The sequence below is a fragment of the Panthera tigris genome, chromosome B4 (genome assembly GCF_018350195.1).
Source record: "Panthera tigris isolate Pti1 chromosome B4, P.tigris_Pti1_mat1.1, whole genome shotgun sequence".
NCBI lineage: Eukaryota > Metazoa > Chordata > Mammalia > Carnivora > Felidae > Panthera > Panthera tigris.
In genome coordinates this window covers 65,746,268-65,764,478 of record NC_056666.1, presented here as the reverse complement: position 1 = coordinate 65,764,478, position 18,211 = coordinate 65,746,268, and the positions used below count along the sequence as shown (strand labels likewise).

The 18,211-nt window shown below is 36.8% G+C and overlaps 1 protein-coding gene across 1 annotated transcript in view; it reads left to right on the top strand.

The window, feature by feature from the left end:
- CPNE8 (copine 8) overlaps positions 1 to 18,211 on the top strand; it is a 226,106-nt gene that overhangs the window by 149,763 nt on the left and 58,132 nt on the right. Inside the window, exon 13 of the mRNA XM_007090800.3 lies at positions 10 to 71. Coding sequence (XP_007090862.1) covers positions 10 to 71 — 62 coding nt within the window. The remainder of the gene's footprint in view (positions 1 to 9; positions 72 to 18,211) is intronic.

Sequence of the window (18,211 nt, the reverse complement as noted above, 5' to 3'; positions counted from 1 at the left end):
CTTTTTCAGGTAACCTTACTCTCTTTTTTGGTAGAAACAGAAGTTTCATTCCTTGACTATATTAAAGGAGGGTAAGTCATTCTCTGAAATTGTTTCATTGCTTAAACATTTCTTTCATTGTGTCTAGCAAGTTCTACCACTAGGTAACAGGCAACTGAAATGATCAACTTTAATATAGTCTGATGGCAGCCTTTTTGCACTTGTGTTACAGACTTCAGGAGATAAACACAAAGAGCTATTACTTTGGGGGAAAACTGTAACTTTCCTTTGACCAAGAGAAAAAAATTTCATTGTGTTAATAGTAGTTGCAGATAAAGCTATTATATGTACTTTCAGAGAGTATTTTCACTTGCCTAACATATGGGACTTTTTATATGCACTTTTTATTATTTTTGAGATAGAAGAAAAGCTTAAGGGCTTGTTGTAAGTGTATATTTGAGCTCCAGAATATTAAAGAATGTATCATGTCATAAAATCATAATGCAGAAATGAACAGTGAATAGTTACTTAGTTGCTCCCTACACTTCCAGGCAAGAATACATTTCAGAAAAAAAAAAAAAAATGTTCTTGCAACCTTTCTTGAAATGTTTCAGAGTCCAAACAGGGTCTGTGTTGGTAATATATTATGGATTCTTATACCCTAGTGAATGGGGAGGGTTATTTTTTCCATTTTGTTCCTATTTTTAACCTAGTTGTCCCTGTTTTTTTAGGGACAAGCATCCCCAGAGATAGAATACAATCATTCATTACCATACCATCTAAAATGTCCACGTATTATAATTTATTTGCTATTACTTACATTTACAACATACAAAAATGGTGAGAGGTAAATTTGAATGTGTTTAGTAACTTCATGACAAATAATAGCAGCCAGAGACAACACACTTATAAACCTCTTCCTAATTATGATTTAGCAATCTTTTTTTTCCTAACACCAGTTCACGGATAGAATGCCATGAGGCGGAGGAAACAGATGAGGAGGCCAAAGGAACAAAGATAGTTGACCAAAAAACAGAGAGCTTGACCTTTTTGCTCTTAGTTAAGGAAACAAACAAAAACCAAAAACTATACTTGCTTAAGTGGAAAACCAATGCTATATATGGACATCTTGCAATGTGCCACCTGGCTGCACAGACTCAGAAGCTATGGTGGTTGTTTCCATAAAGTTAAAGGAAAATGTACTAAAGTAGAAAAAAAAAAATGTTTGCTGTTAAAGAAAACCTTCAAGAGTGAGCCTGTGAATAAGGAGAAAGGAGATGGATCTTTATTTAGCTTTACAAACCAGAAGGACAGCCAAACTCAATTGGTGTGCTTGTCCAAAAAGGATGAGAGGAGGTGGTGTTTTTAAAGCTTCAAACCACAATGAGGGAGAAATTTCAGTTGGTATCATTTGCTCAGTGATTGGTTGGCCTCTTTTGCTCAGTATTGTGGGTTGGGGGGAAGTTTTCTAGGTGTCTAAACCTCAAAATGATTATCCTGATTCTAGTAAGTGACTGTTCTGTGACCTCCAACTGGTGACAGTTGCAAGATGGACTCAGAGTTGTCAACTGTTCCTTCACCCCTTTTCCTCTTCATTTCCCCTTTTTGATCACTGGTGTATGAAACATCACCATGGTCAATTATGGTGGGGGAAACTCATTATGGTAGAGTTCCTTGTTGCCCAAGTGCTTGTCTGCTTGGTTCTATCCAGTCCTTCATAGGGGGCATAGGGATATACATTGGAGCAGTATACGCAGAAGCTTAAGTCATCATAATTAGCTTGGGAGTGGAAGAGGAAAAGAGAGGCACTTCTGGAAACAAACAAAACATATTTTATATAGCAACCAGATATTTAATCCAAACATTAATAGTCTCATTCAGTATTGTAGTCCAGGTTTAAAGATATTTCCTATTTTGTTAGGCAACCAACTAAAGAGATTGAATGACGGTAGGTAGCTTTTAATATGTTGGAGGTGAGTTTGTTGATATTGTGAAGCCAAGAGCCCTGTGTGAATTTTTTTTTTTTTTTAAATTTCTAATTCCATGTTGAACAAAGTATTTACCCAGGAGTAACAAGAGATATTAGCAACAGCACAGACACCCCCTTGTTCTACCAACCAGTAGTCAAGTGCTATTTGATTGTCTAGGACTACTGAAGCAAGAGAGTCCCAGGATCATTGTAAATTTTGTAGGGCTGAACCAGTTTCGTGGGATAATTCCTATAGAACATTTGTGAGATTACATTGGGTGGGTTTGTGATAAGAAAATCCTCCCCAGGGGGCCAGCATGCCTATAGCCAGACCAAATCCAACAACTATTATACCTAAAGTCCTTTGGGTTCTATTAGGGGTAGAGTTGTGGGTAGGGTAGACAGATTGGGTTATATGAATCCTAGAGTACAGTGTCCAGTGACCCAGGTATTGTTAATGCTTTTGAAGGCTAAGGCTTGGTTAGTTCTTCCATAAGGGTTTCCCATATAAGGACAGATAATTAAGAGGGCTGCCACAGATAAAAATACACCTTTCAAAACCACACCAAGATTCAGTTGCTCATGTTTTATTGTTCAAAGTGGTGCTTTTGATAATGGGGAAGGAAAAATTGGCACAGAAGGAAGATAGGGGTCCTGCAACATAAGGTTTGTGGAGATCACAGTAAGGATAGAATTTGGGATTAGTTTGATTATAGCAAAACCTCTTACATATATTCCACTGATGAGACTTTCTATATGTCATTCCCTGGGAAATCACTGGACCCAAGTATTGATAGTAAGTTTCATCATTTGTCTTTTGTTCTGCGATGACCTGGTGGAGGGAAGTAGCATTAGGGGACATGGATAAAATATGGTTGTAGCTTGATAGATTATAGTGATCAGTGACTGCAAAAGTGAGATTTACATCTGTAGAAACCAGACTAGGTCCCAGGTGGACATATCTTATTTAAGAAGTGAAATTGTGTACAGGAGTAATGTCAAAACAAGGAAAGGAGGTTAAAGCAAATGGGGTTAGGGTACCTTTGAGAGAGTGAGGGGGAACAATTATATTTGACTAGAGGTGTTGTGCATGATCTTAATGATCATTATCTGTGGGACAATCTTCTTGAACCAAGGGGAGTTAATAGAGAGTATTTTTGTATTTGGTTGGGGTGTTGTGTGGGTTATAATAACATACCCAACAATTTTTAGGGGGTATGTTTGGGACATGGGCTATGTTTGGGAAGGCTTAACAATGATACTAGTATTCCAATCACAGGGGTTCTCTCTTTGATAGAACATAGTAATATGGATATTGTTAACTGGTTTTTCTTCTTGAATTTGTATAGGAGTTGAGAACAAAGGGTAGGGACTATAGGACTAAGTCTTATTAAAGCCTGAGGGTCATTAAGGAAGTCTCCATTTAAGAACTCAAGCCACAGGAAGAGCTAAGGGTCATAAAACTTCAAGCCAGTCTTGGGAGGGGGCAATAGAACAGTGATGAAAATGAGACAAAAGGGGAAAAAATAAGAACTAAAGTAAAAGTAGAGTTCTGGGTTGGTGCTGGATCTCGGGTTTCAGTTATTTCATTGGATATTGTCTGTTTCAGTTCTGGGTCTTGGGATATCTTCTGGAAGGGGAGTGGCCCACCAGTTGTTTTCAGGATCTGGAGTCCTTTTTAAATGAGAAATGTGAATCCATGAGTTGGGCCCTGGTAGCTTTGTTGCACACGAGTTGGTTAGCAATACCTAATAAGGTCCTATTTTGGCGGTAGAGAATCTTTAAGTTGATGTCTCTTCAAGTATACTGGATCTCCAGGCTTAAGGTCATGAGTATTTTCTTCATCTCCCAGGAACATTCTGTAAAATGAATCTTTAACAAGTTTGGCCTTTTCATATGTATTCTGCAGAAGTCCCTTACAGTACTGGAGAATTTCTCCTTGTAACAAAGTGGAGGGCAAGTGACCCTTGATTAGGTTCATAGGATGCCTAGTGATGATTTGGAATGGAGACAATTGAGCTTTTCCAGTATGGCTAGATTTTAGATAAAAGGACAAGAGGCAGGGTTTGGGACCGGGGTTTTTTTTTGTTTTGTTTTTTTTTTCAAATGTTTATTTATTCTTAGAGAGAGAGAGAGAGAGAGAGAACTGGGGTTGGAGCAGAGAGAGAGGGAGACACAGAACCTGAAGCAGCTGTGAGCTGTCAGCACAGAGCCTGATGCAGGGCTCAAACCCAGGAACCACGAGATCATGACCTGAGGTGAAGTCGGACACTCAACCAACTGAGCCTCCCAGATGTCCCTGGCAAATTGAGTTTTGATTATGCCATTAGTTTGTTCAATTAATCCTGAGGGGTGAGGATGGTAGATGCAATGAAAATGTTGAAAGATGGATTAGATTTTGCAGATCTTAAAAAAAAAAAAAAAAAAAAAAACACCGATTTTGCAGATCTCTTGGACAATTTGACCAGTAAAATGGGCTACTTGATCACTATGTAGCTGTCAAGAAATACCCCAATGGGGAATGATTTTTTTTCTAATAGGTTTTTGGCCACTGCTTTAGCTGTTGCCTGCCTACAAAGAAATGCCTTGATCCAGTGAGAAAACTTACAGATCATTACCAATACATATTTATATTTAGTAAATGGGAAAAGCTGGATGAAATCAATTTGCAAGATGTCAAATGGCCCACTGAGAATTGACCTAAAGCAGCATGATATGGTTCTGCAGGATTGTGCAAGGGGAAAATTTTTGAAATATTTGTTGGGCAACAGTTGGAGATGGTTTCCAATACTGCTGTTGTGCCCACTGGACAATTTTACTTGTGCCCTAATGTGCCATATTTTGGATAAATTTTTAAAGGAGCTCTTTGGGCTCTTTTTTGTAGTTCAGGTTTGTTATTTGGTCCCACCCAAAGGTTGTCTTGGAGAAGTTCTCATAGGAGCCTTGTTTCATCCATTTCTCCTTTACATCTTCAGTCATGTTTTGTTGAGTTTAAGTAATTTGGGTTAAGGGGATGAAGGTCATACAGATGGTTGTTTGTAAATCAGAAGTTTGAAGCACCACATTTTTGGCAGCCTGGTTAGCATGATTGCCCTTGGCTTCAGGGATATCAAGGTTGAAATGAGCTTGAATGTTTATAATAGCTAAGCCTAAAAGGGAAAGAGAATGGTGTCAAGGCAGTTTTCATATATAAGTTTTGTTTTTATGGATTGGCCAGAGGATGTTAGAAACTCTCACTGTTTCTGGAGCATACCAAAATCATGGGCAACCCCAAAAACATATCTGCTCCATAGACAGTGAGAGCTTTATTTATTGCCAATTGGCATACTCTTGTTAGAGCATGTAATTTAGCTTATTGGGCCTAATGAGCCTGGGGCAAGGAGCCTGCTTTGATCTTTTTTTCAGTGGATACTACAGAGTATCCTGCACTGTATTTTCCTTGACCATTTTTAATGTAAGATCCATCAATAAACCAAGTAAAGTGTGGATTTGGTAGGGGAAATTTATGAAGGTCTAATTGAGTAGTAAGTAATGAGTCAGTTACAAGGATGCAAATGAATTCAGTTGAATCTTTGAGGGGTAAGGGAAGTCAGGTAGCAGATTGAGAAGAGGACAAGAGTGTGGAATGATTGGAAAGGATAGATGGACTGGCGGATTGATGTTTGGTGTGGTGGGAATCTAAGAGGTTTTTTTTTTTTTTTTTCCAAATGCTTATTTTTTTTATTATTTATTTTGAGGGAGGGGTGGGAGGGGCAGAGGGAGAGGCAAAGAGAGAATGCTAAGCAGGCTGTGCTCTCAGCATGGACCTGACACAGGGCTTGATTTCATGACCACTAGATCATGACCTTAGTGGATATCAAGAGTAGAACACTTCACTGACTGAGCCACTCAGGCTCCCCTAAGAGAGTTTTAACTGTATGTGGGACTAATATCTATAGGGGAGAATTTAGTACGGTTATTTTTTGTTTGTTTGTTTGTTTGTTTGTTTGTTTGGTGGCAGTAAGGAGTATTAAGGTGGCTGCTAGGGCATGGAGGCAGGGAGGTAATCCTTTGGCCAAAGGGCCTGATTAAAGTCTGCAATACCCTGTAAAGTCTGTGGGGCATTGTTGGCCTCCATACCTTTGGGTCAGGATTCCCAAGGTGTTACCAGAAAGTTCATGGACTAAAAGGAAGGGCCTGTTGGTAATTAGCGTATCCTAGAGTTGGGGAAGAGATGAGCTGTTTTTTTTAAAGGTATGAAGGCATCACAGGTCTCTTGAGGCCATGGGTTAGGGTCTAGAGGGTTGCAGTCAGGAGAGCATATGAGGGAATATTAGGAATCCAAAGGTGATAGGATCCAGTAAGACCCAGGAAACCTCATTATTGTCTTTTAGTCTGGGGTTGAGGGAATCGCGTGATGGTAGTTCTGTCTGGTTCTATTTTTAGCCCAACCGGTGTTAAAAGGTGGACTAGGAATTTGACAGAGACAGAGCAGAATTGTAATTTATCTGTAGATACTTTGTGTCCTTTGTTGGCTAATTGTTGGAGAAGATACTTCATGTCAATGAGAGAGGCCTTTAGGGTGGGGGGGGGGCATAAAATTGTTTATATATTGTAATAGTACAGATTTCCCAGGGAAATCAAAATCTTTCAAGTCAGCATGGAGGATTTGAGAGAAATAGGGCTTTTTTGATATGTCCCTGGGGTAGGGCTGTGCAAGTGTATTGTTGATTGTTCCATGTAAAAGCAAAAGGATAATGACTTTGGGGGTCCATGAGGATGTTGAAAAGGGCACTGCATAGGTCAATAACAGAAAAAGTAGTTGTTTTAGTGGGTATATTAGAAAGGAGAGTGGAGAGGTCAGGAACAGTAGGGTGATGGGTTGTAGTGTTAACTGCCCTAAGGTCCTGAACAAAATGCCATCCTCTATTATGGGATTTTTAACTGAAAAAATGGGAGTATTGCAAGATTTCGTACTGGGCAACCAATCCTTAGTTGAAAAGGTCTTGAATAATATGAGTTATTCTTTTAATGGCCATAAGGCTTGACAAGTACTGCTTAATATTAGATAAGGGCTTTGGTGGATCAATTTGAATGGTTATTGGGGAAGCTGAAATTATGTGTCCTATATTGGTAGAGGAAGTTGCCCATAACTGATCAGGTACCTTTAGGAATGGGAGGGCAGTGGACTGACGGAAGAATAGTATTTGGCAGATAGATAGAATTAGGAATTCTGAAGATTGAGACGGCAGATCTAAAAATATTTCCTTTTTCCTTTTTGTGGCTGATTAGTCACCCCGATCATGGTAAATACTTTTCTACTCCAAGGAAGGGGATTGGAAAATAGAAAGGGATTGAAGACTGACTAAATTATTCCAGAGTCTATGAGAATGAAATGGTCTTCATTTTGAATCATTATAGGAATTTCTCCTGTGGTGTTTGCTAGGAGAAAGGGAAAAATCCCCTTTGTCCTCAGAGCATCCCTAATCTGATAAGGGAATTGTGTTTGAGATTTGTGGATTCTATTGGAGGAATCTTTTGTATTTCAGGCTTTCCTTGTTGAAATGTCTAGGTGTTTTGCAAAAGAAAAAGGGTTGTATCAGTTGAGCTGGATGTTTTAACTTGTGGCATGGATTTGGGGTTTGCTATTTGTAAAGCCATAAACTTCATCATTTGTTTTTGACAGCTCAAAAGTCTATTCACTCACCTTTCTTTTTCTCCTTTGACAGCTTTTGCCACTCTTTTAGCAGTGGTTGCAAGGGTAAAGGAGTTTTGGTCTGCGAGTTGGCGTCATTTTATTTGACCAGAGTTGAGACTGAATCAAAGAGGCCCTCTGGAAACATTGAATTAAACAACTCGGTTGCTCTTTTATCCAATCTAGGGATTCCAGAATCAGACAAATTTTGTTTTGAATTATCAAAAAGCTCTGAAACAGGTTCTTCCTTTTTTTGAGTCGTTTTTTGTATTGCCTTCTAATTTGTTGGAAGTGGCCACATATAGGGAATCACATTGATTAAATTTGCAGCTATTTTTTTTTAACTTTTTTTTTTAACTTTTAGAAGGTTTTTCTAGGGTTTCATTATAAGGAAGTTTAAAATCCCATAGGGAATCTTCCCATCCAGATTTATCCATCCATTCTTGGGCCTGTGTAGGTCCAACAAAGCATGCATACTAGTTGGTAAAGGTCAGGAGAACCTAGATTGTAGGCACTGATAGTCAATGTTAGCTGTCAAGTAAACTGTTCTGAATTTTGGGGTGGGGGTAGGAAATTTTGAAAGATTTAGAAGTTCTGTTTTGGACCAGGGGGGTGAAAGAAAGTACCCGATTATCAGAACTAGGGCCAATAACTTCGACTTTGACTTTAAAGAGGCTATGATGAAATCATTGGTTCATTTAGAAGCTTCTGAGTACCAATTAAAATAGACTTCCTATTGATGTTGTGAAGTAGGATAGTTTTGCCTCTAGAGTTCTGCTCTTACATATACCAATTTAGGGACAGCAAAGGTGCCCCAACGAGGCCAGTGAGGTTTTAAACCATCTTCAGTAATTTGAACCCAGGTTGAGACAAATGTACAGCTCCCTGGGCTGTGGTTTTTATACATGAAACCAGCGGGGGAGCTAAATGACAGCAGATCAGCAAGAGCTCTTTCTGAGAGATTGGTACCCATTTTATATTGGAATAATCCCTGCGTGAATTGTTAGCAGTTCTGAAGTGAGGAAATTTCCTGAAAGAAAAGTCTCCTGACCTCTTCCAAGGTTGGAGATGTGAGAAGACTGTACCTTAATCACCTCCTGGGATTATAGAAGCCACAGGAAGAGAAGCAACAAGGGGCTTCCATGTATACTTCGGCAGGTCCAGAGGTTCATAGGAGGTACCTAGGAGGTTGCTTCACATCCCATCCTCATCGCCCATTGTTAAAGAACTTCAGGAACGAACCTATGAGCAAGGAGAAAGGAGACAAATCTTTATTTAGGTTTGCAAAAGGACAACCCAACACAGTTGGTGTGCCTATCTGAAGAGATCAAGGGAAGGTGGTGTTTTTAGAGCTTAAAACTGCAGTGATGGAGAAATTTCAGATTGCTCAGTGATTAGTTGACCTCTTTTGTTCAATATTGTGGGACAGGTCAGGAAACTTTCTAGATATCTGAACCTCAAGAAGTGTATCATGCATACAGGAAATAGCTGCTCTTCCAAGAACTCTACAATAGGCGGAAGTTGCAAGATGGAGTCAGAGCTGTCAACCTCTCCCTGGCCCCTTTCTCCCTCATTGCCAACTCTCCTTAGTATTCCAATGTCTATGCATATTTTTATCTTTAGAAGATGGAAAATGGACAGTTGAATTGGTCATAAAAAATAGATTCTTGTAGGGCCGCCTGAGTGGCTCAGTTGAGCGTCTGACTTTGGCTCAGATCATGATCTCATGGTTCATGAATGTGAGCCCCACATCAGGCTCGCTGCTGTCAGCACAGAGCCTGGAACCTGCTTCAGATTCCCTGTCCCCCTCTTTCTCTGGCCCTCCCCCCCGCTTAAGTAAAACATTAAAAATAGATTCCTGGGGCACCTGGGTGGCTCATTTGGTTGAGCATCCAACTTCGGCTCAGGTCATGAGCTAATAGTTCGTGGATTCAAAACCTGCGTCAGGCTCTGTGCTGATAACTCAGAGCCTGGAGCCTGCTTTGGATTTTGTGTCTCCTTCTCTCTCTCTCTCAAAAATAAAATAAACATTAAAAAAATAGATTCCTGGGGTGCCTGGGCGGCTCAGTCGGTTGAGTGTCTGACTTCAGTTCAGGTCATAATCTCACAGTTTGTGAGTTCAAGCCCCGCGGCGGGCTGTGTGCTGACAGCTTGGAGCCTGGAGCCTGTTTTGGATTCTGTGTCTCTCCTTCTCTCTGCCCCTCCCATGCTCATGCTCTGTCTCTCTCTCTCTCTCTCAATAATAAATAAATGTTATTAAAAAAATAGATTCCTGTCTAAGTAAACACCTTAGGAGCTATAAATAATAGTTGATAAAAAAAAAGATGGTAAAACAATGGACATTTCTTAACATTCTCTTTATAAGATTTTTTAAAAAGTGCTTGCTATGTCTGGCTATAATTAGTGTGTTGAAATAATGATCAGAAGCTTTAAGTGTGAAAATTTCCTTTTGGTTTTTGTTTTGTTTTCTTTTACTTTGTGACCATGTGAAATGTGTATTTATATGAAAGAAACACCCTGTATGTTTTGTCAGCAGTGCCAATCTAGTAATAGTTTGATGTGAGTCTACTAGTAAAAGACATTTTCAAAATCTGTTACCAATAAATCTCTTTTATTGGTTGTGCATATTCTCCTTTTGAGGATCCTTAGGACTAATTACGCCAAATAGGTTTTCTACAGTATCTAGAGCAATGATGGTCTTGACTATATCATGTTATCACATTTTTCTGCTGCTTACAACCTCCAAGATTCTTTTTTTTTCTTTTTTGACTTACACACTTCCTACGTATAGGAAGTGTGTTCTGGAAGAAACACTAGTGACGTTTTTTTGCCAGATGTCTGTATATAAATGGAGTCCCAACCTATGAGGTACACTTTGTTCTAATCATATCTTCCTGTCTTCTAATTCTTCCTTTATTTATTTTTTTTTTAATTTTTTTAACGTTTATTTATTTTTGAAACAGAGAGAGACAGAGCATGAACGGGGGAGGGGCAGAGAGAGGGCGAGACACAGAACCGGAAGCAGGCTCCAGGCTCTGAGCCATCAGCCCAGAGCCCAACGCGGGGCTCGAACTCACGGACTGTGAGATCGTGACCTGAGCTGAAGTCGGACGCTTAACTGACTGAGCCACCCAGGCGCCCCTAATTCTTCCTTTATAAGAATCCATTTTTGATTTAAAAATAGGGCCAGGGAAAATAAAGGTTGAATTTCAATCTAACTGGACTTATATTACTTTATATATGGATATATTCAGAACATAAACAGAACATAAAAATGTTATTTACATATAATGTGTTATCTTCATATGTAGGTATATATATTAAATGTATTATCTTTTAAATATATTGCAATTACACACTTACCTATTATCATTATTTGTAATATGTATAATATAGAATTGTTAATATGCTGTTTCTTTTGATGATGAAATACACATCAATAGACAAAATAATTATCGTAGTCTGTCTTTATGTGTCTTTGCTCTTAAGGACTTGTTAAGCAATTGAGTAAAGAATTTAAATTCTGATTTTTATTAATGATACCATGAGGTGGTTTATCATGACACTCCTCATGACATATAATGGCAGACAAATAATTTCATATAGCCAAGTTTCAGTTTCCTACAGTTCACATGAGTCTCTAGTTCTATAGTTTATCTGTGAAATGATGGCATTCAACTAGATTTTCCAGCTCTTTCATGGCCTTAATGATACTTATTTTCCAGTTCTCTGAAGTTACTGTTTATATTCTTACAGAAGACTTACTCTAACCTATCAACTTACAACACAATGTAATTTGTATATAATAATAGCTAGCATCTTCTGACTACTTATGTGTCAAGCCAGAGCTAAATGCCTCATGGGAATTAACTTTAGTCATCTTTCCATTGGTCTCTTTCCCCTGGTGCTCACCTACTTTCTCCTCTTTCTTTCATGAGTAATATTTTCATTGATAATTTTCCCTTTTTCCAAAAATCATTAAAAAGAAGCTCATTTACTTAACTTTTAGTCTGTATGTATGTAATATTTATGATCTAATTGATGTCAGTCAAAAATACAGTTTAATTTACCTAACCTAATGGAAGGTAATTGCTTAGCATGCGGAATATCTAAGAATTTTATTATTAGATATTTATGAAGATTTAAACTTCATTTAACTGTGAGTTATGGGGATTGATCAGAGTACTTACTTCATAGAATGCCTGATGGGTTCTGATTATAAGAAATGAAGGGTAAAGTTTCATGTTCCTAGCTTTCTTAAAAATTTCTGTTGGTATGAAAATAACAAATTATAGCAATTTGAGAGGAAAACACCAATATGAAAACCAAGGTGGAAGTATAGCTACAAATATCTAATCTAAATATTCAGTACATTATTTTTATTTTTATTGATAAATTTCTGTCAATTTTTTTTTCCACCCGTTTAGACATCGAAACATTTTGGCTTTCTACCCTTGCTATTAAGAAACTCAACCTCCAAGTAGATAAATGCACTGCAGTGAAGGGAAGTCATGTAAAAAACAGACACATAACTACAAAAAATTTCTGAATAATAGTAACATGGAATATAATGAGCTGCATTCATTTTAAATTAGGAAAATTATAATAATTGACAATTATGTATAGTTTCAGTAAGTGGCTACTGACTTTTGTGAACATCAGTCAGAATTTCTTACAAGTTAAAGTCTTAAAATTGTTAAATACTTTGGTTTTATTTCATATTCTTCATTATTTTTTTTTCAAAAATGAAATTCTTCTTTTTTTCTTATTTTATTAGTGTTTTATATTCAGGTTTGGGGGAAAGAAGTATTATGTCTCCCAAATTTTAGGCATAAAAATATTTGTGTTTTGCATTATAAACATAAAGTGTGAATGGTAAAAAGGAAAATTAGGTAAAATGAACATAATTTAGTATGAAGCTAGATCCTCTGTAATCATACCTTCTAGAGATGATCATAGTTAGATATTTGTGTGCACAATATTCTATAATGTATATTTTGTTCATTTAAATATATTGTGTATATGTATATATCCTTGTCAGTACTTAATCTACTTTATTTTAAGTTTTCCATTATATGGATGTACATAATTTAGTCTAAAATTTTTCTGTGATTGGGGTGCCTGGTTGGCTCAGATGGTTAAGCCTCTGACTTTGACTCAGGTCATGATCTTGCAGTCCATGAGGTCTAGCCCTGCACTGGGCTTGGTGCTGACAGTTCAGAGCCTGGAGCCTGCTTAGGACTCTGTGTCTCCATCTCTCTCTGCCCCTCCCCACTGGCACTCTGTCTCTGTCTCAAAAATAAACGTTAAAATTTTTTTTTTTTAATTTTCATGATATACACTTCAGTTGCATCCGTTTTATTTTCTTGTTATAAACAAGGCTGCAATGTTAAAATCCTGGTGCAAACTTTTTATGTACGTTACTAAGCATATCTACAGGGACGTTTCCTAGGAAGAATGTTGTTCAATGAAATGGAATGTATATTTTATAGTTTGTTAGATATTTCTAAATTGTGTTGCTGAAAGGGTAGCAGTAATAATCATTTACACTCCGAACACTTTCATTTGTATGTGAAAGTTTACCATATCCTTACCAAATAGTGCCACTCCTTTTTTATTTTTGATGAATTGATAATGTTATAAGTCATTGTCAATTTTTTTTTTTTTAGAGAGAGAGAAAGAACAAGCAGGGGGAGGGGGCAGAGGGAGAGAGAGAGAGAGAGAGAGAGAGAGAGAGAGAGAGAGAGAGAGAGAGAGAGAGAGAGAGAGAGAACCTGAAGCAGGCTCCACGCTCAGTGCAAAGCCCAATATGATGCTTGATACCACAACCCTGGGATCGTGACCTGAGCTGAAATCAAGAGTCAGATGCTCAGCTGACTGAGCTGAGTCAGTTTTTATCCATGAAACCTCTGTTTATTAGCTCTTGTGATGTCTTTTGTAAAAGCTCATGTCTTTGGAAACCCAAGTTTCAACCCTCCCCCCCCCCCATTTTTTTTTGTTGTTGTTGTTGTTGTTTTGCTTTTCCTCTGCTCCTTCTTCCACCAGTTCTACCTAAAAGATTTAGTATTTTCAACTGAAGACAGAAGACAGAAAGGTAGCCGAAAGCTACATCCTTTAACTGTGGTCAAGTCTTCAGCTGAACTTCCCCAGTATTCACATCTTAGTCTTTGATTGAACTCCTCTTCAGCATACATCTCATAAGACTCTTCTTAATTTAGCCATCTGTTCTTCCCTTTTATCCTGTGATTACACTGAAGAACAATGAAATAAGCTGGCACTTTAGGCTGCAATCAGCCAAGCAACCCAAAGTAGTATTTTGGAGGTCATATTAGTACATTTGAAGATTTGTGGAATTATCAAGGTTAGCTTTTTTGAAGAGCTGCTATGCCATCTTTCCAAGTAAGTATGATATTTCTGAAGTGATTGGAACAAAGTGTTCAATTCCACTTTGTTTTTATAATGAACTGTAGTAATTACTCACTTTTAACTTGCAGGAACATGGCAATAGTTGTTACAGGTGTTTGTGGATTGTTTTATGGCTGACTTGGGTTAGCATCATTGTTGCTAATTTGGGTGGTATCAGTTCAGGGGCCTATTCGTATTTTTTCTAATCTAGGAGAAACTCTTGTTAATTTATGATTATGCTGAACTTTAGTTGACAAGTAAAGCTAGAGGTCTTCAAAAAAGTTAAAAAATCATCATATACAATATGAGTAACAGTTGGTATTCTGGCTGGCTCTGGGCTATCCAAAATAAAGTTAGTTGAGATTTTCCTGCATTTATTTTGTGCTCTGCATTAATTTTGTAAAATATTTCCCTTGCATGTGTAGGAGCATGAGAAAAGCAAAAGATGGCAAACAGGTGACCGATGTGGAATAACAGCTTGTGATTAAACTCTTAGAAAGGAATTCTTGAATTTCCTTTTAAAATTTCGTCTCTCTTCTTGTGTCAGCTCACAAAAAATAATTCAATAGAAAATTATAAGAACATTATTTGTTTTCTCATGAATCTAAGTAGAAATTATGCAGAGTTAAGAATGAACACATTTAAATACTAAACAAAATTATTTTCATAGTCCTTTAATATTTTCCTATTCAAAGGAACATGATAGCCTAATTTTTAGTATTGGGTGTTCTAGGTTTCCATTGCTTTCGTTGTTATTGATGTAGATATTTACATGAAAATATAACCCTGATTGTTTGTGAAGCCATACTTTCATTCACAATCTCAGTTCCTCAAATATTCTGTTTAGCTGTGATAGTCAGGTTTATGGATTCAGCCACACAGTGAGCATATGAGACCGATGCATTCTAAATCAGCCAATATTTATGCAAATATTCTCTGAAATAAAAATCTGATTTTTAGAACTTGTTTTTGGTGAAACAGTCCTGTGCTTTTCCTGGAGCATGAGACATATTCTATGACTTGAGGTCATAGAGAGGTTTATTTTCTAAGTACAAGACTAATATCTATAAAGGAGGTCTCACTGTAGAGTAATAAAAACTGCCTCTTTTGGATTGTTGAATATGAGGTCATTTTTTTAAAATTATACTCTGTACATTTATCCCAGTAGTTATTTTATTGTTTACTTATTAAGAAATCATTTTAAATATTAAAAATCTGATATAATTAGCAACTAAAGATATTTATCCAGGAATCTCTAATCTATGGCTTTGAATACCCAATAACTACTAATAAGGACAATGTGAGATTCATATAAAGTCACAACTGCTCTGAAATCTGAGATTCCGCTTTAGGGTAGCATTATCATTATTACAATTATTATCTGTGAAATGTGTTTATTGACTTCTACAGATCTGTAAAATACATATTTCTATATTTCCAATGGATCACACTATAACTATCTCAGGGTAGAATCATAAATATTAATTTGGTTTTGTCTGCCCTTCAGTCCTCTATGTGTCTGAAGTCTTCATGAAACTCTTCACTCCGCCAGTAACATGACCAAGAACAAATATCTATAAAGTTTTCCATATCTCTTTGACTGGCAGATGAAGGAGGAAAACAGATCACAAATTCTGCATCTGAGTCTAAAATTCATGTTCACATGACATTCATGTCAACATTGAATCCTAGTCCATGCTTTATTAGACTATTAAATGTATTAGAAACTTGCAGGACTACAGACTGTCTTTTTCTTCCTCTGACGAAAGCCCAAACTCTCAACTAACCTCCCATGAGCTACAAAAGTCCCTACCATTTATATGGAGTGCTCACTAGTTTTGTTGGGTGTCATTTTAATTTGTCTGTTTATATGATTTATCTTCTCAAGGAGTTTGGCAATTTTAAAATATTTTTAATAGAGCTAAACACCAAGTAACCACTGAATAAATCCACATTAGTGAGAAAGCTATTTTAACCCTGTCTTTCTACTCTTTTTTCCCCCAAATCTCTTAGCATAATGAAACGTTATAAACAAATACGACTTTTAAACAGAGTGTGACAATTCAGTGACCTATGTTATAAACCCCCGTGTCTGTGTCTCTCAGACTTTATCTTTTTTCCACAATGGATTTCACAATCACCAAACAAAACAGATAAATCAGGGTTTCTGGAATAATAAAAAATGCTTTTTATGTTGCCTCTGCCAGAAATTATCTCAACTTCACTGATATCTGGGTTTGTAGTGACTTCAAGGAAAGACGAGATCAAGATTAAAACCATGGACTGTTTGTTTTCCCTCAGATCTTAGCAGAAAGGGACCATGAGAGAAGGTGATAGGTAAAATACTAAGTGGGATAATTCTGGGACGGAATTAAAATCATAAGTAAATATTTGACAAAACGTCAGGTCAATTGCAAAGATATGGTTGCTGATAACTGAGGCAGTGCATAGTAGTGATCAAGAATTTAGGTTCTGGCATTAACTGCCTAGTTCAAATTCTAAATCTGTTTCTCATTAGCATAACCTGTTTCCATTTATATGAAATAGGAATAAAAATAATAGTGCATATCTCATGCAGCGGCTATGTGGATTCAGTAGCAGAGAGTTAACCCCAATAAATGCTAGCTACTATTTTTCTGAATAATTTGAACTTGTTTAAATTTCCAATGTGTCCTATCTCATTTGGTCTTCATAATATCACTGGTGGTAATTGTCCTGCTTATCAGAGACATGGAGAGAAAAAGATATATTCAAATTTACAGAGTCAATAAAAGTAATTTTTTATAGTTCACTTCTCTTTGGAGGAATTGCCAAGACATTCCCTACATTCCAATTTCAACCCAAACTCTTGATCCTGATTCTAAAATTTGTCTGAAATTATCAATAAAAAGTTTATATTCTATTTTTAAAAAAGTAAGAAGTCTTTGAGGGGATAAAAAAGCTACCTACCATTATAAGCTAATTTTAAAGGCTAATGTGGGCTTTTGATACTGCTTATTTTAAGGGTGAGTTAAATATCAGTAAGTCCTCTTATCAACAAGTTCCATAAGGATTTCTATTCCTTAAAAATACTTGAAGCAAGTTCAATGATGTTGTAAAATGTTTGCCTTACTTTTATAAAATTGGGAGCGTTATATTGGATAGGTTGCCTCAGGGTGCACATCTTGCCAGAACATGAAATACTGTAAGTTTTTTTTTTTTCCTAACTAATCCAATTTCTTATTTGAAAACTGAATATCCTTGTCTAGGTTTTTTATAGTGTTTCTTGTTGTGGCACCCAAGTGTTTTATATTCATCAAATCAGTGGAGAGCTAAACCCTGCAACACTGAATGGGGGTAAATCTAATAAAAACAAAGCCATTCTGCCTTCTATAAATACATTCACATAGAATATTATCATCTATAAACTAAACTAACCTAAACTAAGATTTAGAAAATAAACTTTTATGAATATTAAAACTCATAAACTTTGTTTTGGTTAATGCATGATTCTGATTTTTACATGTTTAAATGCATGCTTGAAAAGGCTAGAGATGTCCAGGTACATCTTTTAAGAGTGTGGTTTCATTAACAGCTTATGTTATTTTTCAAATGATTTTTTCAGAGGCATTTATTTCACAGTCCAAGGAAACTGCATGTATGTTTTGTCATGAGAACTAGCACTAAGTTAGCCCAAACATTGACAATGTTTTGTATCAGGCAGTTTCTTAGTTATATTTTATGATCAGAGTATGCACTTCTAGCCACACATTCTCTAACATAGTTCCTCTCTGGTGGGCAGTTGACTTGGTGGGCAGGTTGTGATAGAGTAGGAGAATTTTATCATTTACATTGTTTAGAATTGCTGATTTATGCTTATATTAAAATATGTACCGAGTATTAGATTAAATTATTGGTTTTAAATCATCTACGGACAATGCACTTCCTACTGTCTACACTGGTTGGGAGTTTATTATCCTATCCTTGATATACCAATGACCAACACTATGAGAAGAAGTAATGAAAAAGAAATATGTGTTAATGTTAAGAGAGAACTGTCTCTTGTGACCCAGCAGAGGAAAGGATTCATATGAACTAGGAGACGATGACATGGATTCTTCAGGAGATTTGTCCTCCAGCATGTAGAGTAATTGTTATAAGCAGGTACTTCAGGGTTTTATTTTTATTAGAGGACTTCTTCAATG